At 40.0% G+C, this 24,613-nt stretch overlaps 1 protein-coding gene across 3 annotated transcripts in view; it reads right to left on the bottom strand.

The window, feature by feature from the left end:
- Positions 1-24,613, bottom strand: part of LOC134351017 (anthrax toxin receptor 1-like) — a 290,770-nt gene that overhangs the window by 237,199 nt on the left and 28,958 nt on the right. For all 3 annotated transcript variants that reach the window (XM_063056982.1, XM_063056983.1, XM_063056984.1), the window contains exons 2-5: positions 14,516-14,587; positions 11,882-11,953; positions 1,336-1,417; positions 290-323 (exon numbers count right to left, since the gene is read on the bottom strand). In XM_063056982.1, coding sequence (XP_062913052.1) covers positions 290-323; positions 1,336-1,417; positions 11,882-11,953; positions 14,516-14,587 — 260 coding nt within the window. The remainder of the gene's footprint in view (positions 1-289; positions 324-1,335; positions 1,418-11,881; positions 11,954-14,515; positions 14,588-24,613) is intronic.

Genomic DNA, 24,613 nt, shown 5'->3' with positions numbered 1-24,613 from the left:
GTTCACTGATGTAAGTTGGGGAAGTCGAGAACATGGCTTTTTTAAAAACTTCATCATTACATGGCTTAATCTTCTCCTATTTCAATAAGCTTCTCCATTCCTTTAAGCTCTGCAAATTTATGTGCTCCTCTGACTCTGGCCTTTTGAACTGCCAGTTTCCACCACCGATGGCCAGGAAATGATCAGTTCTACTTGTACAATAATCTTGTCCAAATATATATTAATCAATTACAATTTACAGTGATGTCCCCATGTGTGGAATAATTATGCCATTAGTGACTAGACTTACCTTCTGCACTTGAGTAATAGATTTGTTCACTTGCCTGAAAAAAAGAACAAAATGGTGAAATAAGAGAAGCCAACAGAAGATCAGGCTAAACCGTAACGCCATAAGACATAGGAGGAAGAATTAGGCCATTTGGCCCATTGCGTTTCCTTTGCCATTTGATTATTGCTGGTTTATCATCCATCTCAACCCCATTCTCCTGTCTTTTCCCTGTAACCTTTGATCCCCTTATTAATCACGAACCTATAAATCTCCATTTTAAATATACCCAATAACTTGGCCTCCATAGTCAACTGTTACAATTAATTCCATAGATCCACCACCACCTGGCTAAAGAAATTCCCACTCATCTCTGTTCTAAAGGGACGCCCTTGTATTCTGAGGCTGCGGCTAGACTCCCCCCCCCCCCCACCAACCACCCCATTGGACTAGAAAGAAAGTACGTGTAAACCAATGCAAAAAGACATTTTGTCTGTAGACACTGCATCGGTTTTCAAGATTAGTCACTTCCATAGGAGATGAAATCAATGCAACATGTTCCATGGACATATGCCACAGCATTGTTCGTATACTGTGTTCAAATGCGACTCATGTTTATGTTCTACACACTAATAGTTAGGTACATCTGACCAGTGGCAGCATGAATGCAAGAATGGTGAGAGAGGTATGACATTGTTAAATCCAATGTCGAAGATAAATTCATCTGTAAGATCCAGGAAAGGGACAATATTATTGTCCTTATTGTTTGTTCTCTACTGTCCATTCTTTTCATAATAAAAACTATACTGGAAGCTTTAAAAAGTTTCAAGGTTAAAAATGAGCCACAAAATGTCCTAGGTCTTTATTAAATGCAGAATTATACAAGCCTTTCCTCAAAATTAGGAACGCAAGGTTTATTCTAACGATGAGAGAGTGCCAATTCATGATATCTCAACACCACCCCCTTGCAGATTGGATGGAATTTCACATGCAAAATACTGTTTTACACAAATGGTATTCCTCCTGCTCCTTCAACAAATCCCAATAGCAAAGTTGAATATAGAATGTACCCTTGCAAAGCCTTCATGCATGTAGGTATCGCCTCCAGGTAACACCATTTGTAGCTCCTCTAAACCTTTGCGGATTCGTTCCCTTTTGTTAAGAAAGACAAAATAAAAAATTGTTGTTATCAAATTTTTATTAACAATGTACATATATGTCACCATATACTACTCTGAGATTCATTTTTTGCAGGCATTCACAGTAGAAAACGTAAAATAGATTCAGTGTAAAACTATGCACAGACACTGACACACAACCAAAGTGCAAAAGATGACAAGCTGTGTAAATACACACACACAAAAAAAAAATCAATAAATAAATAAATAATACTGAGAACATGAGCTACAGAGTCCTTGAAAGTGAGTACCGTCGTATGGGTTCATCCTTCTCGCCGCACTTCGTACCGAACAGTTTGACAGCCTCTCAATACCATTGCTGAAATCACTCAGAGTAAGTTCCTCAAGACTTCACTTCACAGACAATGTCTTTGAGACATAACTATTTTATTTATGAAACTCCTGTGTCCAATATTTTCATGGAATAATAACTCCATGCAAGTAATCCCAAAGGATTTTCATGTGCATATGCAACACCTTCATAATTTAGATTGTGAGGTTTTATTGTCTGATCAGTGAGGATGAGATAATTGTTTTTTGAATTGTTGTGACAAAACTCTAGTCTTACAGATGAAATATCATAATGTTAACAGCTCTAAATTAACACAAACATATCTTAAAATACATAGCTCTTTGAAGATGGTACAATGGGAACTGTTTACTATTCAGATTTGGAGACTTGTACATTTTAGTGGCACAGTTGGTGTGTTTAATGACTGTGAAATTGAAAAAAACAGAAAATTCATATGTAGAACTCTAGATGCATACATTACAGACACATACATCTCTGGCACTTACAAATCACAAGGTACAAGCATGTTGAACATGTTTGCTACAGCCCTGTATACCCAAGGTACCTGAACAATTAGATGCATGCACGCCATACATACACAGACTAGACATTTAAACACCAGACACACTGAGAAAGTTCATGTATGACTTTAGACTCATGTTTCAATCCAGCTGGGGTATTAGCATCCATGACTGGACAGAAGTCTATTAGTTATCTTTCTCAGTGCTTGAGCTTATCCAGGAAGAATATCCAGCTGGTTGAGATTTTGAAGAACAACCTCGAACAGCCTCACAATCTCATTGTTTTCAGCAGAACATGAATGGGGGGAAAGCATTAACTTCATGAGATAAATTGCTGATAATGTGTTACTAAACCAAGCATATCACAATGTCACCAAATTGACAGAGAACATAAACCAATATTGCTTCTCTGACCATTTTCAAAACTCAGGTTGTCCAAAGCCAACAGGAGCCCCTGACTGATCCCACATACATCCTTGTTAAAGGAGGACCAATTTCAACGCTGCTGTAAGTCTTTCATTGTGGAAAAGATGGAGAAAATTCATTCAGTGATAGACTGAGGGAAGAGAATGTCTTGGATTAAGTTCAAAGTAAAATTTATTATCAGAGTACATACATGTCGCCACATACAACCCAAAGATTCTTCTTCCACGGGCATACATAGCAAATCTATAGAGCAGTAACTGGAAACAGGATCAATGGACAACAAAACTGTATAGATGCAGATATAAATAAATAACAATAAATAATGAGCATGAAATAACAAGATAAAATAGTCCTTAAATGAGTGTAGTTATGTTTTTGTTCAAGAGCCTGATGGTTAAGGGGTAGTAACTGTTCTTGAACAGAATCAGTAATTCTTCTGCAAAGGAGGATCAAAAGTCAAATAGTACCGGCTAATTTTGGCAAGTCCATGATAAATATATTACATCATTGCTTCAAAGTCTGCCCTGGCTGGCTTTCCAAACATAATAGCAGTTTTAAAATCTTTTGGTTCTTTGCAGCATTAATTCAACTATTGGTTGGTTGTCTTGTAAAATCTGCTCCACTTCAGTGAATCCAGCTGTGTGAGAACTGAAGTTTTTTTTAGTTGACATTGGTCATCTAGAGGCAAGACTCCAGGTGCAGGACACTGCTGAGACTGACAAGATGCAGAATTCCACTGGGAACGGGAAACCCAAGATTTGTAATTAGAAAGCATGTGGAAATAAAGAGATCTACTTGAGTCTGATCGAGTTCTACACTCCACAGTCTAGTTAATGAATGCACAGATTAGACTGGGAGTAAGACATGAGCAGCAGGAGGATTCAAGTCCAATTTAATTGACCGGATCTGGTCCTATCAAAGGTTCATTGACCTGAGAAGTTAATTTTCTTTTTCTTTTCACAAATGCTCCCCAACATGGTGAATATCTTAAGTTATTTCTGTTTATGTTCCAATCTTTGGACACTGAGTAAGCACATTAAAAATGTCAGCTATGTTGCTTCTCTACATCATGTGTTTACTAATTTATAGGGCATTTTATTAGAAAAATAAATAAATAAATAAATAAAGCTGGCTGGTGGTATGGTGGCATCTGCGCTGGACTTCAAGGCAAATGATACCGGGTTTGAATCTGGCTAGCTCCCTGCAAGCTTTCTATCTGTGCGGGGTTGAGTATTGAGCCTCATAAGAAATAGACAAAAATGCTAAAGAAACAGCAAGGTTCGATCCCAGTGCACCACAAGACGCAGAAAGGAACAAATAATTATGAGAGAAACAACTTACTTAAAAATAAATTCTTCCTTACTTTAAGGTATCTCAGTGGCTTCGTCCTCTGTTTCTGTACAATTTCTTTAATATGAACATTTTCAGAAGCCCACAGTCCCTCAACAAGTTCATGGGAAACTTCATATATTCACCTTCACCGTTCATCTGACACATCATTTCCAATATCAATCAATGTCCAATTTTATTAACAAACGGCTCAGTATTAATTATGATTTGTGGAAATTATTCTAAATTTCTGAACCTGTCTGCTTGTAGAAGTGTGTTCCAACTTCATGCCTGAAAGGTCTGGCTACAACTTTTAGACAGTGTTTCTACTTATGGAAGAGGCAATTAGCGGAAATGATTTCCCCTTCATTTTCCAACTGTTTTTATTTTAAAAAGGTGAATATTTCATTCAAGTCACCCCTCAATTTAAATTCCAGGACACATAGCCTGAACTATAGTTCCTAGAATTTAATCCGGAGAAATGTGAAGTGTTACATTTTGAAGGATTGAACTTGAAGGCAGAGTACAAGGTTAATGGCAGGATTCTTAGCAGCATGGAGGAACAGAGGGATCTTGGGGCCTAAGCCTATAGATCCGTAAAAGTTGCCGTGCAAATTGGTAGGTTGGTTAAAGAGGTTAATGGTGTGTTGGCCTTCATTAGTCAGGCAATTGAATTCAGGATCTGTGAGGTGATGGTGCAGCTCTATAAGGTTCTCATTAGACCGCCCTTGGAGTATTGTGGTACTTGCAGTCCTGCTGAAGGGCCTCAGCCTGAAATGTCAACTGTTTACTCTTCTCCATAGATGCTGTCTGGTCTGTTGAGTTCCTCCAGAATTTTGCTGCTTGAATCTCCGGCATCTGCAGATTTTCTCTTGCTTGGAGTATTGTGTTTAGTTCTGTTCATCTGATTATAGGAATGACGTGGAAGTTTAGGAAGGATGCAGAAGAGATTTTGCAGGACAATGCCTGGATTAGTGAAAATGACTTATGAGGAAAGACTGAGTGACCTAGGACTTTTCTTTTTGGAGCAAAGGAAGATAACAACCATAGAGGTGTATAAAATTATGAGGGGCACCGATATAGAGGACATCCAGTGTCTTTTTTCCAGGGCAGCAATGACTACTACCAGAGGATATGACTTTAAGGTGAATGGAGGAAAGTTTAGGGAAGAAGCCAGAGCTAGTTTTTTTTTACACAGAAAGTGGTCAGTGCTTGGAATGCTCTGTCAAGGGTGGTGGTGGTGCAAATACATTAGGGATATTCAAGGGACTCTTAGATAGACACATGGATGAAGGTTTATGTAAGGTGGAAGGGTTAGAATGAACTTGGAGTCAGTTAAAAAACTGGCACAACGTTTTGGGCCAAAGGGCTTCTAATATGCTGTATTGTTCTATGTTCTAAATCTTCACAGGCTGAAGACGTCACTGGTAACGCCTAATTTCTCCTAAACAGTGAGAGGAAGGAGTGATGAGCTCAGTCACATATGAGCCAGAACATTTTTAAACCAAATAGGTTTTTAATGAGAATTGACTAATTTTATAGTTATTGAGCTGAGCTTTTCTCTTTCAATGCCAGGCTTAGTGGCTGCTACTAGTGTGCAATAGGAATGCAATTGATAAACACTCCTTAATCCACTGACAATGCTGTTTTAACTTGGAAAACCAGGCAGAAGTGTCCAGTCAGGAAATTCATCATTTGGCAATGTTGAAGTCAATTGTTCTTAAATTTGTTTTGCCATTTCAAGTGCATTGAAGGTCTCCTTACCCTGAAACCTATCAGTATTTCTCTGATTTATTCTGACAGTTGTAAAAGGCAGTGGTCAAAAAGGCACAGTTGCAAGCATTGCTGAAGCTCGAGGATTTTCTACATAAATACAAACTACACATTCCCATGCAAAAACAAAGCCCTTTTGTTGCTAACTACAGGCAACCAAATATTCCTGTATAGGATTCTCTCCTGTCTCCATGGCTCCCTCAAGACTTGTGCAGAGTTTGAAAATAACTCCGCAGTTATTTACTATCCCAGGAGTACTGGCCTCACCATCTGCTGTTAGCACAGACTTCCCACATTTTATTAGGCTGAATCCTAATCAACCTCCAAATCCATTCTGTGTAATTCAGGAGGAGGGTTCCTTCTGCAAAAACTGACCAGACTTTATTTTTATTTACTTACTTATTCTGAGATACAATTGTTGGGCTATTCCAGCCCAACAAGCCCACACCGCTTAGTTATACCCATGTGAGCAATTAACCTATAACCCAGACATCTGTGGAATGTGGGAGGAAACCACAGCACCTGAAGTTAAACAACATAGTCACAGGGAGAACAAACAAAATCCTTACAAGCAGTGCCTGAATCGGACCCAGGTTGTTGGCGCTGTAACAATGTTAGACTAGCTAACTTCTTCTGTTCTCCTGCCCTAATGGGGGTTTGTAGGAATTAGCATTGTTCATATTTGAGAATTTTGAATGGTTCAACTGTTCCATTTAATATCAGAGAATGTATACAACATACAACCTGAAATTCTTACTCTCTGCAGACATCCATGAAACAGAAGAAAAACTCCAAAGAATGAATGACAGGAAAATGCTAGAACCCCAAAGCCCAATTAAGGTAGTGTAGCAGTTAGCACAACGCTTTACAGCACCCAACTGTATGATTAAAGTCTGTTACAAGCCGTGTGGCCCATCAGGCCAGTGCTTATGCTGGTTTCCGCGGCGTGAAGCGATTGGGAGTACAAGGCTCCCCCCCCCCCCCCGGATAGGATGCCAGTCTATCGCGAGGTTAACCCCCAGCATTTTTTGCCGGTACCCATTCTCAGCTGGGTAGACTGGAGCATTGTGTGTGGTTAAGTGCCTTGCTCAAGGACACACACGCCGCCCCGGCCGAGGCTCGAACCCACGACCTTCAGATCACTAGTCCAACGCCCTAACTACTTGGCCATGCGCCACACACCTAACTGTATGATCAGCTTTCAATTCCTGCCACTGTCTGTAAGGAGTTTGCACGTTCTCTCTGTGGCTGTGTGCTCCAATTTCCTTCCACATTCAAAAGATGAATAAGGTTATGGTTAATAAAATGTGGGCATGCTTTGTAAGGCCAGAGCTGTGGTGACTCTTGCAGGCTGCCCAGCACATCTTTACTGATTTGATATGATGAAAATGATGCACTTCACTACATGTTTCAATGTACATGTGTCAAATAAAGCTAATCGTTAGCTGTATCAACTTACTACAGGCCAGACACAATGTAATGTGACAAATCATCTCTCTATTCGTGAGCTGCAAAAGCAGTTATCAGCCGTGCGCTTGTTCTGTTTTTGATGGTTAATGATCACACCAACCATTTGCACGGAGAAAAACAATAAATTTGTTTGAATTCAGCAGAATATAGCAAAAAAAAATTATATGAATGGGTTCAAGGCTCCACTATGTGGAGATTCACAGCTCAGAACAGGGATGGAAGTTGTGGAATCCAAACTAGACGCTGCCAGTGGTTAAGATGATGGTTCTCAATGATTAAAGCAACCGAGCACAAGGACTTAGAGCAGTGGTCCCCAGCCACCGGGCGGCAAAGATGTGCTACCAGGCCGTGAGGAAGTGATATAATTTGGCGATATGAAATGATATGAGTCAGCTGCACCTTTCCTCATTCCCTATTACACACTGTTGAACTTGAACACTCCCCCCCAACCCCCATCGGCCGGTCCGCAAGAATATCGTCAATACTAAACTGGTCCGCAGTGCAAAGGAGGTTGGGGACCCCTGACTTACAGCAAATAAAGAGAGGTGATGAAGAGTCAGCTTTTAGTATATGAACACAAGCAACAGCCCAGTAAGGTAAGAAGGCATAGGTGAGGCTAAACATAGCATCAGTACCCCAGACAGCAGAGATGACAGTAGCATCAACAGCCAGGGCAGTTAAATAGTGTGGTGCAGATTGAGGAACTATGTTGGAACTTACATCTAATGCATAGCTATATTGTTGACTTTAGTGAATACCTTCTGCAAATACAGTATTGTACAAAAGTCTTATGCACATGTAAAAAAATCTGTAAAGTGAAGATACTTTCAAAAATAATGAAACTAAAAGCTTCTAAATATATAAAAAATTACTATAAATATCAGTAAACAGTAAAAAAAAACTAAATTAAATCAATATTTGATGTAACCACTCCGCCTTTAAAACTGCATCAATTCTCTTAGGTACTCTATCGTGTAGTTTTATGAGAAAATCAGCTGGTAGGTTATTCCAAGTATCTTGGAGAACTTGTCACAATTCTTCTGCAGACTTTGGCTGTCTCGCTTGCTTCTGTCTCTCCAGGTAATCCCAGAGAGGCTTGATGATGTTGAGACCAGGGCTCTGTGGAGGCCATACCCTCTGAAACCATATAAAGTATCTAGGGTACCTAAGACCTTTGCACAGAACTGCACACACTCCAGACTGGCAAAATCCCCATGCAGCAAGCTATTTATCCAGTCGGCGTAATATTAAAAAAAATCAGCCTTAAGAGCATGTAGCAAATTATATCCTGACACTAAACATATTTAATGCCAGTTGAAAGGTTAAAGATTGATGATGTTTTCTCCATCTGCACATTATTGGCTTCATAGGACAAGGTAATGCTGTCAGGAAACCACCAGGCTGGCTTCTGAAAAACTTGACTGAGGAGCAGCTTTGTTCTGCAGGCATGGCTGATGGGGTCCGACAGAAGAATGGACGAATAAAAACTGGAGTTCTATTGTTTACTGATGGGCAATTAGCAAATTCCTGCCAGCAGCTGCTTGTGGAAAGCAATTAACCATCTTTTCAGCTGGAACATATTTAAAGCCCAACTCAGCTTGTACTCCACAAGGCGCAGGGAAGAACTTTACCTTACCCAACTTGTCCTATCATCAGCAAATCGTGCCAGGGTGCAGTGGGGACAATTTTCAGTTTAGATCTTGCACTGTTATTTATGGAATATTAGCTGTTCTGACAATATGATGTTGGTAAATTCCACCCCTTTGAAAAATATACCTGTATTTGCAAATGATTCTGGTTTGTGTTAACCCAATGTTATTAAATACAGATGTATTTCCCTCTGTTTTGCTGTCCTAGAAAATACCCTGTAAACTCTCTCTGCAGACTTATAACTTGCCACAGCATTAACATATTTTATATTGAAGAGTTATTTACCAAGAGTAACTTCTAATTTCTGATTTAAATGGAATACTCATACTGCAGAATCACCACCTTATTCTTGGGCAAGGGATGAAAGTTCTTGCTGTTAATAGGCAAGCAATCTTATGCTAACAAAAGACAAAGCTTCAGAGCCCTGAAGAAGGGCCCCGGCCTGAAACATTGACTGTTCATTCATTTCCATAGATGCTGCCTGACCTGCTGAGTTCCTTCAGCATTCTGTATGTGTTGCTTTGGATTTCCAGCATCTGCAGAATTTCTTGCGGTTAGACAAAGCTCAAGTTCTCTAGATCTACTTAACCTGTGTGCTGAGTGATCAAATATTCAGGGAACTAATGTGCTGGATCGTATCAATACAAAGCCAGGAGTGCTGTATAAAAGCACTGGCTGACTGCAGTACACGTCAGCACATTCTGGACTTGGCCTGTGTATTGCAGCTTACAGTATGGCACGTGATGGATATTGCCTAACCGATCTCTTGCTTTGCACCTCAGTTTATCACGGAGGCCAGGATCATTATGTAAATTACTGAGTAGAGGAGATGAATACTCTGTACATGACCCTTTTACTCCACACTAGCTAAAGTTGTTACATCTAGCATTAGCATGACCAAAAAGTTAATTTAGCTAAGTTTATTATTCTTTATTTTCTATATGTACATCTTTCAATTCATTAGTTTAATGTTTTTTAATAAATTGTATAGATCTGTTTATTGTCTGAATCAACAGCAACTTGTTCTAATCATGTTAACAAAGACGCTTAAAAACAGAAAAATAGTTCTTTGACATCGAGTCGTCGAACCACATTAGAGAGGTGGTGGGGGATAATGATTTTGGATGCATCATCCACTGGCCTGGTTGACACTCAAAGCCTGAGCCACATGCAGAACGGCTGTGAAATGAAGCCTTGAGAATGCAAACATAAGGAAATCTGCAGATGCTGGAATTTCAAGCAACACACATAAAAGTTGCTGGTGAACACAGCAGGCCAGGCAGCATCTCTAGGAAGACGTACAGTCGACGTTTCGGGCCGAGACCCTTCGTCAGGACTAACTGAAAGAAGAGCTAGTAAGAGATTCTTACTAAGAATCTTAGTAAGAGAGTAAAATCTCTTACTAGCTCTTCTTTCAGTTAGTCCTGACGAAGGGTCTCGGCCCGAAATGTCGACTGTACCTCTTCCTAAAGATGCTGCCTGGGCTGCAGTGTTCGCCAGAAATTTTTATGTGTGAAGCCTTGAGAATGTTGGCAGTCATGAGGCTGTAATTGATATTACAGCTAGGGGGCTAATACAGTGGGAGGCAAGCATGGATAATGCATAGAATTGATTACAAGCCAGTCAATTAATATCCATGAAATGACCACAATCTCTAACTCACCATAAAATGCATGCTCTCCCAACCCATCACTATGACATATACAATGTCAAAATGGTATAAGCAGGCATGTATAAATTGATTATTTTATTCTGACATTGATTGGCAAAGACTCTTCAAAGCTCTATGGAGCACCTTCCCCAATCATCCCTTGTAAGCGGAACAAGGCTACACATGCCCTTACACTTCCCCCCCTTACCACCATTCAGGGCCCCAGACAGTCCTTCCAGGTGAGGCGACATTTCACCTGTGAGTCGGCTGGGGTGATATACTGCGTCCGGTGCTCCCGATGCGGCCTTCTATATATTGGCGAGACCCGACGCAGACTGGGAGATCGTTTTGCTGAACACCTATGCTCTGTCCACCAGAGAAAGCAGGATCTCCCAGTGGCCACACATTTTAATTCCACATCCCATTCCCATTCTGACATGTCTATCCACGGTCTCCTCTACTGTAAAGATGAAGCCACACTCAGGTTGGAGGAACAACACCTTATATTCCGTCTGGGTAGCCTCCAACCTGATGGCATGAACATCGACTTCTCTAACTTCCGCTAATGTCCTACCTCCCCCTCGTACCCCATCCGTTATTTATTTATATACACACATTCTTTCTCTTAATCTCCTTTTTCTCCCTCTGTCCCTCTGACTATACCCCTTGCCCATCCTCTGGGTTCCACCCCCCCCTTGTCTTTCTCCCCGGACCTCCTGTCCCATGATCCTCTCATATCCTCTTTGCCAATCACCTGTCCAGCTCTTGGCTCCATCCCTCCCCCTCCTGTCTTCTCCTATCATTTTGGATCTCCCCCTCCTCCTCCCACTTTCAAATCTCTTACTAACTCTTCCTTCAGTTAGTCCTGATGAAGGGTCTCGGCCTGAAACATCGACTGTACCTCTTCCTAGAGATGCTGCCTGGCCTGCTGTGTTCACCAGCAACTTTGATGTGTGTTGCTTGAATTTCCAGCATCTGCAGAATTCCTGTTGTTTGCATCCCTTAAAATATTCTTGTATCTGGTGTACAAGGGTCATCCAGCAGTTGCATTTATTGAGTTTTAGTGTTCATAATATTAACGTGGGTTTTAAGGAAATTGGTAAACAGGACCAGAGGTGAAATGAGAGGATGTTGTTTGCTGCAATACTCAACCAGAGAGGAAAGCAGAAGTAGTCTTAAGGGATAAATTCCTTAAGGACAAAGCTTGTCAGAAAAAACATCAAAAAAGATGTGTAGCTTTTGTAAAAACAAAAGCATACATTGGCATCATGGCTTCCTTCACATTACAATTCCATGAAAACACTGAATGATATGGACATCACTCACCTGTCCTCTGTTAAAGTCATAAGTGTGGTACCTCTGGTTGAGAAAACAATGAAAGACATTCTCAGCTGTGGGCTGTAAGAAAACAGAAGAAAACTTTATCCAGAATGAAAATGAGCTGCAGTAGATTCTGCCACAAACGCAAATGTGGCAATTATTTTGTTTGCTGTCTAATCTCACAAAGTCCAGAGGGATTGAGTAGGAACAAATTCTCAATCAGATATGTTAAACATTTAACATGGTGATAGGTTGTGTTGAGGAGTTAGGATATAGCGCAGATATTAACTTCACCAGCAACCAATCTTCAGACATGAATGTGAATTGAAGACTGAATTTAAAATGCAGCCCTGGACAATAGTTTTCCTGGAACTGTGGACTGGTGTTGATTGTAAATCAGACAATGCTGATTAACAATCATTTTAGGTGTCTGGAGTGTGGGTGCGAAGATGGAGGTGTGTGAAAACTATATGTAATTCTAAGGAAGCACTGAAGATACATTGTAACTATAGAATTGCCCTGTTGTTACCTTTGATCTTTAGAATCTAAAAATGTTATGTAATATTGGTTCGGGGTCCTCATTCTCCAAGAGTGTCTCAATATGATGCCTGCTGCTCAGTTTTGTTGAATAACATCCCTTCTATATCCACTAGCTTCAGTGTCTCTCTGGTGACTTTGTTCATGCTACAACACATGTATAAACTATTCCTGATGTTCCATTATATTGGAACTAAATTTCGGAACCAGAACGTTACATGGTCATATTACTATAACGGGCGCTTTGTGAAGATGGATTTCTTACCTTACTTGGAATGGAAACTTATTTCATAGCCACATTAATTAAACAATATCAGATTGATTACCTGTTGTGCTGAAACAATTATTTACAATTATACAGGCCTTTATCACACCATAATTGGAGTACTGTTTGTAATTTTGGTCTCCTTACTTAAGAATATTCCTGCCAGAGTGCAATGACTGATCCCTGAGGTACTACTACTACTACGTCGACTCGGACCTAGGGGGCCGGCGACTCCGGCCTAGGGGTCTGGAGTCGGGCAAAGGATTCCTGAGGTAACAGGGCTGTCATATTCAATGTCTTTCACTTTTTTTTTGCAATTTGCGCTATTTTTTTCTTTTTTTTAATGTGAGTTGGGGGTTTGATGTTTTACTTGGAATGGGTTCCATGGTTTTCTTTGTTTAATGGCTGTCTGTTGGAAGATGAATCTCAGGGTTGTACACTGCCTACATACTTTGATAATAAATGCACTTTGAATCTTTGAGAAGATATTGAGACTACTAGGTCTATATCCACTAAAATTTAGAATAAGAGGAGATGTCATTGAAATGTACAAACTTCTGACAATGCTTGAGAGACTGGATGCAGGGAGGTTGCTCCTCATAGCTGAAGGATCAGAGCCCCAGGACAGAAGCTGGGACATTTAGGAATGAAATGAGGTGAATTATTTACCACAGAAACTGTAAAAACTACATTTCTGAATAGGCTTATAAAAGAGGTAGATGGATTTCTATATGTAAACAGGTAAGCAGAGAGTATAGGAATATGGTGCAGGTCCTTCCCAAGTTATGGAAGGATTCTGTTCTAAAACTGTTCATAACTCAAACGTACAGTTAATCAGAAATGTAGCCACCCTGCAAAATATTTAAATGAAATAATAGACTAAGCAAGGACAACTTGTAGCTAAACATTGACTGTTTATTCATGTCCATTGATGCTGCCTGACCTGCTGAATCCCTCCTGCATTTTGTGTGTGGTTGCTGTGGATTACCAGCATCTGCAGAATCTCTTGGGTTTATGTAGTTAAACCAGACTGTTTAGCTTAGTCATCCAGCTTTAACTCAGTTATCTGCTGCCAGGGGTGGTGGTAGAGCCTGATACATTAGGGACATTTAAGAGACTCTTAACAGGCACATTGATGATGGGAGGTACATTGATCTTAGAGTAGGTTAAAAGGTTGGTAGTAAATTGTGGGCCAATGGGCCTGTACTGTGCTGTAACATTCCATGTTCTATTCCTCTGCAATGATATTGCCATGAACTAAGTTCCCACATGGCAGAAGATGCATGCAGCCATGCAGCAACTGGCAAACCCATCCTGTTTGTCTCCCAAATGCTAGTGCATATACACATTAGTGTATAACCTGGTGAAGACCCATATTGATTTAGAGGATCAGCCATGATCACATGATAATGGAAAAGGCTTGAAGTGCAAATAGCCTATATCTCTTTCCGTTTTTCTATGTTTTCCTCTCCTAATATTTGTTACCACTAAAGTGCCTAAAAATTCTTCATTAAACCACACACCCACCCTAATCTGGAAATTCCTTTGTCACCAGGTGTAAGTCCTAGAATTTGCTCCCCAACAGCAACATGGAGCATCTTTACCATAAGGAATGCCGTGGTTCAAGATGATGGCACACCACCATCTTTTCAAAGGCAATTAGGAATGGGCAATAACTGCTAGTCTTGTCAGCAAGATCCAGATACCAAAAATTAATTTATAAAAATGATCTCCATTCAAGATGAGTGGGGTCAAAGTCAAATTTCAGGGTTCACATAACTCTTTATGCACCAGGAGGAAAAGTACATTTATTTGGAGAAAACCAATAGGATATTTACCTGATGAATTTGTGTGCAAGGTGATTCACAAAGTAAAAGATTTCACTCCAGTGGTGCTGAACACTCCCAGATCTAAAATTGAAAAATAATTACAAATTAAATTTTCATATACATCCTTAGAGATACATTTTTGATAGATTTCTTTATTAAAACTATTAAAAGTCCTTATACATAAGAATAATTGATCTACTAAGCTAACTACTTCTCCCTTGTACAGTCAATTAATCTTGTTTGCACATAAAATGGGACTGATGAGAACAACTGAAATTTTCTGGATGAATACAATCTAATCATAACGGTCATCATGACTTTATTCAGCCAGATACAGCGTACAAATTTGATTGATTCCTTGGAGGGAATGGTAACCTGTTTCAGTTGTGCCATATACTTGGATGGCTGGTGTGCTGAGATCTCAAATTGTGCTTCAAATCAATTTGCGCAAAAGAAAAATATAATTCAAATCAGTTTTTCACTTTGGGACAAGAACTTGGTTTAGGCTGAGAACATATTTATATATTTTGAAATATTTAAAAATGAAACTGAAAGAGATTCAGAAATTTCAGTGGATGCCCAATCAATCTGAAGTTTTGGCTGATGGCCAACCAATTTGGCAGAGCAGTTTCAAACAGCAAAGAAATGAAATAACTAAGTTATTAAGTAAGGCTCTAAATATGCTACACTGGCATACTCTGGGTAACTGTTTCCACCAGGTTCAAGAAGAACAAGTAGCACAAATTTAAGGGAGTGAAAGAAAAGAACTAGAAGCTGCACTTTGTGGCCACTTTATTAGGTACCTCCTGAACCTAATAATGTGGCCACTGAGCGTATGTTTATGGTCTTCTGTTGCTGCAGCCCACCCACTTCAAGGTTCAACATGTTGTGCATGCAGAAATGCAATTCTGCACAGCACTGTTGTAACACATGGTTATTTGAGTTATGGTCATTTTCCTTTCTGCTTGTTCCAGTCTGGCTATTCTCCTCTGATCTCTCTCATTAAGAAAGCATTTTCACCCACTGAGCTGCCTGCACTGGAAGTTTTTTGTTCTCGCACCATTCCCCGCAAACTCCAGAGACTCTTGTGCATGAGCATCCAAGGAGATCAACCGTTTCTGAGGTACTCAAACCATCCCATCTGGCACCACCGATCACTCCACGGTCAAATTAATTTAGATCACATTTCTTCCCCATTCTCATGTTTGGTTTGAATAATAATTGAACCTCTTGACCATGTCTGCATGCTTTTATGCATTGAGTTGCTGCCACTTCATTGGATGATTAGATATTTGCATTATCGAGGTGTACAGGAGTACCTAATAAAGTGGCTACTGAGTGTAGTTTCAAAATATTATTTTTTTAAAGGCATTCTATATTGTAGGATTCTCCATCATGAATCACTGTCGAAGCCAAGTTTTTTTTCAGACATTGCAGCATAAAAGTAAATTAAACCTTATCAGGGATGTCCAGAAGAGTGGGATTCACAGAGTACTTTTGATGGTAAATGGAAGTTATATTTGCCTGGCAATATGTTACAAGCTTTGAGGTAGGATTTGGTCACTGTATGAAAGTGACCGGAAACAACTAAAATGGTGGAATTTATAAATTTGTATTCTGATAAAGTACATGATTGGTACATGGCTCTCTCATTTAATGTTGTAATGCTAATTATTTTGAATTAAAAGATTTTCATTTCTATGGCATGTTTAATGTTCATTTCAGTTTTTGCATCAGTAGCATTATATTATTTACTTTTTGATTTAAATGCACCTTATACTAATTGTCAATGTTCTAGATATATTGGGTTCACGGGGGAAATTGGTGCATCCAGAGAAAACTCACTCTGTCATAGAGGAGTTACAAGCTTCACAAAGTTCATGTCCAGGTTTATTGTCATTCAACCGTATACATGTACACTGTCAAATGAAGCAACATTCCTCCGGACCAAGGTGCACAAAGTGCACATCTAACTCACACACAACACACTGGTATAATTACCACAAATAAATTAACAAATCATAAAAATTTATTTCAGAAGATTGACATTTTGCACAAGGTACATTTACAACACAAGTTAAAAACTGAAGAGTATAATGCTACTGCAGCTTCATAAGTGATGAGACTTGGGTGGTGGAAGAGAGTTCAGTTGTCTCAAGGCTTGGGGGAACAGGCTGTTTGCCATCCAAATTGTCCTTGTCCTGATGCTTCATACCTCCTGCCTGATGCTGGGGGCTCAAGGAGATACTGGAACAGATGGGATGATCTTTGAGAATGCTAAGAGCCCTGTACATACAGCGCACTCGATAAAAATCACAGGTGGTTAGAAGAGAGACCCCGATGATCTTCTCGGTAGCCCTCACAATCCTTTGTAGAGTCTTGTGGTCAGATGCTTTGTAATTCTCATACCAGACAACTGGTCAATGCTGCTCCAGTAAAAATTGACTCAAGCTGTGAGATAGCAGCATTTCCTGCTGCACCTCAATCGACAATGTATACCTGAATGAGAGGATATATACAGTATTATTTTGTTTTACTGTTTTGTTTCTCTGTCCATTGTTCCAAAGCACCTAATAAACGCCCAGTTTACAGCTTCAAGATCTACTACAATAATGTGACACCACATAAAATATAGGCAATTGGTGAGCAAAGACTTCTTTTATTAACACTGACTGTTGGGTGTTTATTTCCATCAGTTATTAACAGGTTGAGTACTCCTTATCTGAAAATGCAAAATCCAAAACCTCCAAAATCCAAAATGTTTCTGAGTGCTGACATGATGTCACAAGTGGTAAATTCCACAAGGCACTCGGAAGGTTCCCACATAATGTGCAGATCTCTGCACATCAAAGACAGATCTGAGAAGTAACCTCATATGTAATGAACAGAAGTTAGTGAAAAGTAGAAGAACAAAAAGTGAAAAATGAAGATTGCAATCATGTATGGAAAGAGTAGATTCATTAGCGGCGGAGTGAGCATATGCTGCTTAAAGGTATGCTGATCAGGAAACAAGCAAAGACCTATCATAACAAACTGAAAATCAAACATAGATGTGAATAATCAGAGACTGGTTGCAGAAATTTAAGAAAAGGCACAGTAGCTCCCGGACCTCCTGTCCCATGATCCTCTCATATCCCCTTTGCCAATCACTTGTCCAGCTCTTGGCTCCGTCCCTCCCCCTCCTGTCTTCTCCTATCATTTTGGATCTCCCCCTCCCCGTCCCACTTTCAAATCTCTTACTAACTCTTCCTTCAGTTAGTCCTGACGAAGGGTCTCCGCCTGAAACGTCGACTGTACCTCGTCCTAGAGATGCTGCCTCGCCTGCTGCATTCACCAGTGACTTTGATGTGTGTCACAGTATTAAGTGCCTACTCACAAAGCAGCAGGGAAATTCATTGATGAGTTTAGCAAGATCGTCACTGACAAAAATCTAACTTCAGAACTGGTTAATTGTTTTATACCTTACATAAAACCTTAAAAAACAGGTGCAGTGTACTGTAGCCTTTTAATCAAAACAGCAGTGTAGGTGGAGTCTGAAAGCCTGACATTTAGCTATCGTTCAAGAGTTGATTCAGATATTCTGCTGACGCTGCTGTGCTGCTTTTGTTACCCTGCACACATTATATTTTCATTATATGGTTGGTCTAGTAATTTTTACTGTTAAGTACAGATGTGTGATGAACAAGTATAAGACAAAGACTGCTTACTGATAGCACATAATTTCAGTCAGAACTGATGGCGATCTCAAGCTATCTCTTCATATATTCCAAGATCTTAAAAAAAATCCAAAATCCAAAACACTTCTGGCCCCAAGCATTTCAGACAAGGGGTGCTCAACCTGCTCATGTTGTTAATGATCAGGCCAAATAGGTTAGCAGTCACGCTGTTATGAATCCAGGACTTCGAGAGCTCAGTCGGTGATGGTACAATGGTTCTACTCAAGATCCTGCATGCAGGGAAAATTCTGTGAGAAGACTTTCTTTCTAAGAGCATACAACATGTAGTCAAGAGAGTTGTGAGGCTTCTATGACTGAGAATGAAATGTTTCATAAAAATATACTTATTCCTTCGATGGAGGGGAAACTGTCAAAGCTGCAGTGTAATTTCACATCAATAGAAGTGGCACCAATCATTCATATTAAATAACAGACACAGATGATTTACTGGTTACTTTATTCTACTATACTCACAATCAAACCCTGACCTATATTTCCTCTCACACATTTGGTTCAGTGTGGTTATCACACAGAAATAGAACTGTCTTTTTAGCTGTGTCAATCAGAAAATGTCAATTGGTATCAGTCTGGTTGTTCAGGTTTTGCTTCATTTGGTTTGAAAAACTTCAGCACTTTCTGCACAATGGAGCATAAAAAGCTAACGTTTAAGTAATTTAGTTCAACTAGGCATGCTAAAATCTGGAGTCACAACCAAGACACCCCAAAGTAGCTTGGTTCCAATATTTACATCTGAAATAATTATTCCCAAAGCAACATACACAAAATGCTGAAGGAACTCAGCAGGCCAGGCAACACCTATGGAAAAGAGTAAACAGTGAACCTATCAGGCTGAGACCCTTCTTCAGGACTGGAAAGGAAGAGACGAAGTCAGAGTAAGAAGGTGGGGGGAGGGGAGGAATAAATACAAGGTGGCAGGTGATTGGTGAAACCAAAAGGGGGGAGGGGGTGAAGTAAAGAGCTGGGAAGTTGATTGGTAAAAGGGATAAAGGGTTGGAGAAGTGTGAATCTGATAGGAGAGAATAGAAGACCACAAAAGAAAGGGAAGGAGGAAGGGCATCAGAGGGAGGTGATGAGCAGGTAAGGAGATAAGGTGAGAGAGGGAAACAGAAATGGGGAATGGTGAAGGGGTGGGTTGCAATTACATGAAGTTTGAGAAATCGATGTTCTTGCCATTGGGTTGGAAACTACCCAGACAGAATATAAGGTGTTGCTCCTCCAACCTGAGTGTGGCCTCACTGTGGCAGTAGAGGAGGTCATGGACTGACATGTCGGAATGGGAACAGGAAGTAGAATTGAAATGAGTGGCCACAGGGAGTTCCCACTTTTTCTGGTGGATAAAGCGAAGGTGCTTGGAGAAGCAGTTTCTCCCAATCTTCTATGGGTCTCACCAATATTACAGGAAGGGGAAATGAAGAGCTTGTTTTCTAAAAATAATCCCTATCTGATTGGCTCTCCTAACTTCAATGCAGATTTTCTGATTTTTTTTATATACATACAAAATTCCAGGTAAAGTTTAACACCAGCCTTTCTACACTGCTTACAGCCTGGTATGGAAACAGCAATGTCCTTGAATGGAAAATTATTCAAGAAGTAGTGGATATGGCACAGTTTATCACAGGTTAAAGCCCTCCCCGCCATTGAGCACATCTACATGAAACGCCGTCACAGGAAAGCAGCATCCAGCATCAGGGACCCGCACTACCAAGGTCACGTTCTCCTCTCACTGCTGCCATCAGGAAGAAGATACAAAGCCTCCGGACTCGCACCACCAGGTTCAGAAACAGCTATTACTCCTCAACCATCAGGCTCTTGAAACAGAGGGGCTAACTTTATTCAATTCATAGTCACACTTTATTGATCCCTGGGGAAATTGGTTTTCGTTACAGTTGCTCCATAAATAATAAATAGTAATAGAACCATAAATAGTTAAATAGTAATATGTAAATTATGCCAGTAAGTTATGAAATAAATCCAGGACCAGCCTATTGGCTCAGGGTGTCTGACCCTCCAAGGGAGGAGTTGTAAAGTTTGATGACCACAGGCAGGAATGACTTCCTATGACGCTCTGTGTTGCATCTCGGTGGAATGAGTCTCTGGCTGAATGTACTCCTGTGCCCAATCAGTACATTATGTAGGGGATGGAAGACATTGACCAAGATGGCATGCAACTTAGACAGCATCCTCTTTTCAGACACCACCGTGAGAGAGTCCAGTTCCAACCCCACAACATCACTGGCCTTATGAATGAGTTTGTTGATTCTGTTTGTGTCTGCTACCCTCAGCTTGCTGCCCCAGCACACAACAGCAAACATGATCTCACTGGCCACAACAGACTCGTAGAACATCCTCAGCATCGTCTGGCAGATGTTAAAGGACCTCAGTCTCCTCAGGAAATAGAGACAGTTCTGACCTTTCTTGTAGACAGCCTGTGTTTCACTTGACCCATCACTAAACTGTTACCACAACCAAATGGACTCATTTTCAAGGACTCTTCACCTCAAGCTCTTGGTATCTATTGCTTATTTATTTATTATTTTCCTCTTTTGTATTTGCAGAGTTTGTTGTCTTTTGCACGTTAGTTGGATGCCTGCCCTATAGGGTGCAGTCTTTCATCAATTCTATTATGGTTCTTGGATTTACAGGTTATGCCCACAACAAAACAAATCTCAGGGTTGTATATGGTGATATATATATGTACTTTGATAATTAATTTACTTTGAACTTTCAACTCATGCAGTTGCCCATTCTTATTATTTAATATTAAGTTCTTCCCATCTATCTTTGCGTTCCCAGGAACTCAAGCAACAAAGTTCTGTTGTAAGGTAAATGATACTGTAAAGGTTGTGCCTTTTTCATCTCTACAGAATAATAATAAATGTAAAATGTAAATATAGGGCCACCAGTCTTATGTTCAATGTTAATCAACTTCAATCCTTTATTTGTCTTCATCATCCTAAAAATAATCTGCGATGTTAATCACTTCCAGTCATTGAACAATCTACACTTTCTTCCTTCACATATGGGTATTGTGGGGTGAAGACCCCGCAGTTGATTTATTGAAGGTTAATTGAACCAGCTGCAGAAGGTCCTGTTAATGGGGGCCTTGTTCAAAGACAATGTAACTGTACTATTCCACTTTGCCTTTCCATTTGTTCGATGCTTAAGCAGAGCAGTTGCTTAGTTTTGAAATATCAGTAGAAGATTGTTTCTGAAAATATCAAAATGTCAGAAAAGAGCAGCTTTCTGTTTTCCAAGGATGCTTGGAATTTTGGATGTGCTTAAAAGTAGCCAAATAGCTGCATCCTCATAATAAAAAATTACCAAACAAGTTGGTGGATAACATCACTAAGACCCTCAGTATTTAGCCCCTTCTGACATGAAGGATGGGAAAATGAGAAGTTTATAGCAGTAAAATATGTCTCTGGCCTGTATCTGGCACTTTCACATGTTTTTCATGACTGGTTGTGTTGTAGAAAGGACATAACAGACACACATGTCAAAAAATTTCAGAATCATTTGAGACCACCGCTTGTGTCTAGGCCACCTAGGTACTAAATGCATTTTTGGTCCATATACAACAAGCATCAGCCAGTGAGCAGTCAAGTATCAGGGAAATAATAATCATGAAAACTGTATATTCTACAAGAGTTGTGACTATGATGGTTCATTTGTCAGATTCCTTGCCTCTGAGTCAGAAATCTTGAGTTCAAGACTCACTTCAAAGTTGTGATATAAAAGCTAGGACAATACTTCAGTGACGTACTGAGGGAATATTGAACTTTCAGATGTATAGTATTTCTGCTGAAATGTTATGCTGGGACCTTAATTGCTCTTTCAGGTAGACACAAGTAATTATGTGACACAATTCTCGAAAGCAACAGGAGTACTATCTCAGACCAATATATCTTCCAAAGTTGACAAAACTAAGAGAGATTTGATGTAAACACTGTATTAGATGTGTGAGCTTGCCGTGCAAAAATTGCAAGGGTTGCTATTACAATTAAAATGGGGCATGCAATATTCAAAATGGATTAAAGATAATGAGTTTATATTTATCCATTTGAGCTCGTCACTCAGGTGTTTTTCACAGATGATTATCTGTGCATGTGCTTCACCAAGTCTCCTTTTAATCTTATTTTCCCTTTTTGGAAAGTGACTGATAACTAAGTAAGACACATGCATTATATGTGTACTGAGTTTCCAAAGGCAAGTTCTAAGGATTTTCTATCTGCTTCCAATGCATTGGATTCATGGTCTAGGAGTGTGTCAACGTCCACTGGTAACTGTGATCACCAAAATAGCCATCTGGCATCTAAACACCAATTAATCTCCATTAGGTCCTTTCCAGTTTGCCTACCGCTCAAACCAGTACACTGATGATACCATAGCCTCAGCCCTCCACTCTGTCCAGTTCCAACTAGAAAACGATGCCAAATATACTAGGTTGTTATTCATTGACTTCAGTTTGGCATTTAACACAATCATCCTTCAGAGGCAGAAGGGTAAACTGTCCTTGTTGGGTCTCAACATCCCCCTCTGTAACTGGATCTTGTACTTCTTGACAGAAAACCTCAGTCAGTCCAAGGTTGGCAGCAGCATCTCAAGCTCCATCATGTTGAGCATTAGTGCCTCCCTGGGCTGTGAGCTCATCTCACTGTTGTTCATGATGCTCACGCATGACTGCATTGCCAGATCCATCTCAAACAGTGTCAAGTTCACTGATAATACAACACAGTGGTATTATCAACAGTGGTGAGTCAACATACCAAGAGGAGGTAGAGAGGCTTGTCAAATGGTGTGAGACAACAAACTGAGTCTCAAAGTGGACAAGACAAAAGAAATCATCGTGGGCTTCAGAAAGGTGCAGGCCAAACACTCATGGAGAGAGTCAAGAGTACAAAGTTCCTTGGTGTGCACATGATGGACAATCTAAGCTGGACCCACAACACTTTCTCATTAGTCAACAAGGCGTGCAAGGCTGCCCGCACCCCCCCCCCATTCTAACAACTTTCTTCATGAGCACCATCGAGAGTGGCCTCTCTGGCTGCATCAGTGTGTGATATGGAAGCTGCAAAGCATTGGACTCCAAGTCCCTACAGCAGATAGTGAAAACCACCAAGAGAATCACTGGGGTCTCCGTACCCTCTATTTGTGACTTTTACTGGAAGCATTGTATATGAAGGGTCCAAGGCATTGTTGTGGATCGCTACCACCCATCCCACAATCACTTTGACCCACTACCATCAGAAATGAGATACAGAAGCATCAGGACTAGGGCTGCCAGATTGAGTAACATCTTCTTCCCTTGGGCTATGACACCAATAAATACCCTGCTGCCACTGAGGTCTTATCACTGGGACAACAAGCTGTTTACTGTTCTGTTTTCTGTTTAGCTGTGCTGCACATTGCATGCACTTTGAATTATATTTTATAAACTCATTTGTGATAATATTTTGTTTGATGTGTTGTGTGTTCTATTCGTTTTGTGGGTGCACTGTGTTCAATGGGAACGTTATTTCATTTGGTTGTATATATGCACAGTCAGATGACAATAAACTTGAACTTGAACTTGAATCTCATGACACTGCCAATAGTCCATGGAGTTTTAGCAATAAAGGGGAAACAAAAGGAAGTATGGCAAAGGATGGCAAGGAGCAGAGAAGTCCAAAATTGGTCATTGTTACATAGAAATGGAAGAAGAAGCATCTCAGCCTTTTGAGCCTGTTCTCAATTACGATAAATCACTTTATTTTAAACCATATTTTTCTGCCCTGTCCAGATTCATTAGCGTACAAAAACTTGTAATTGAGCCTACAATGGCCATTTGTGATGGAGAATTAGCAGAATCACAATCTCACAATGAAGAAATTCTTCTTAATATCAGTCCTAACTAGTCAATCTTTTATCAAGAGATGATACCAATTTACTTTCAAGAGAACATCTTTTATCAACATCCTACACAGTTTAACCAAGAGTTTTCAATGGAATCATCTTCAATTCTTCTATTTAGATGGAAAAGCCAAAGAGGATAGGAGAAAGATGGGAATTCCACTGTTTCATAGTTCTAGAAGAAAAAGAGTTAGAGTGATGAACAAAAATAAATAGCAGTTGCTGGAAATATAATACTAATAGAAAAATCTGGAAGTAATTAAAAGTCTGACAAGTTCTGGGCTACAACTGATCACCAAAGAAATGTGCAAGAATGGGTCTGCTTGGTTTGTTCTCTGATTAACTTTTCCCATGAGGAACACCTCAATTCAAGATGCATTTCAACCCACATCCTAGCCAGGGACAGGAAACACGAATAAATCACATCACAAACCACATCCTCTTTCTTGGCACAGGGGCTGCTTGTTAAATCAGCAGGTAA

The sequence above is a fragment of the Mobula hypostoma genome, chromosome 8 (assembly GCF_963921235.1).
Source record: "Mobula hypostoma chromosome 8, sMobHyp1.1, whole genome shotgun sequence".
NCBI lineage: Eukaryota > Metazoa > Chordata > Chondrichthyes > Myliobatiformes > Myliobatidae > Mobula > Mobula hypostoma.
This window is presented reverse-complemented; position numbering and strand designations above follow the sequence as displayed.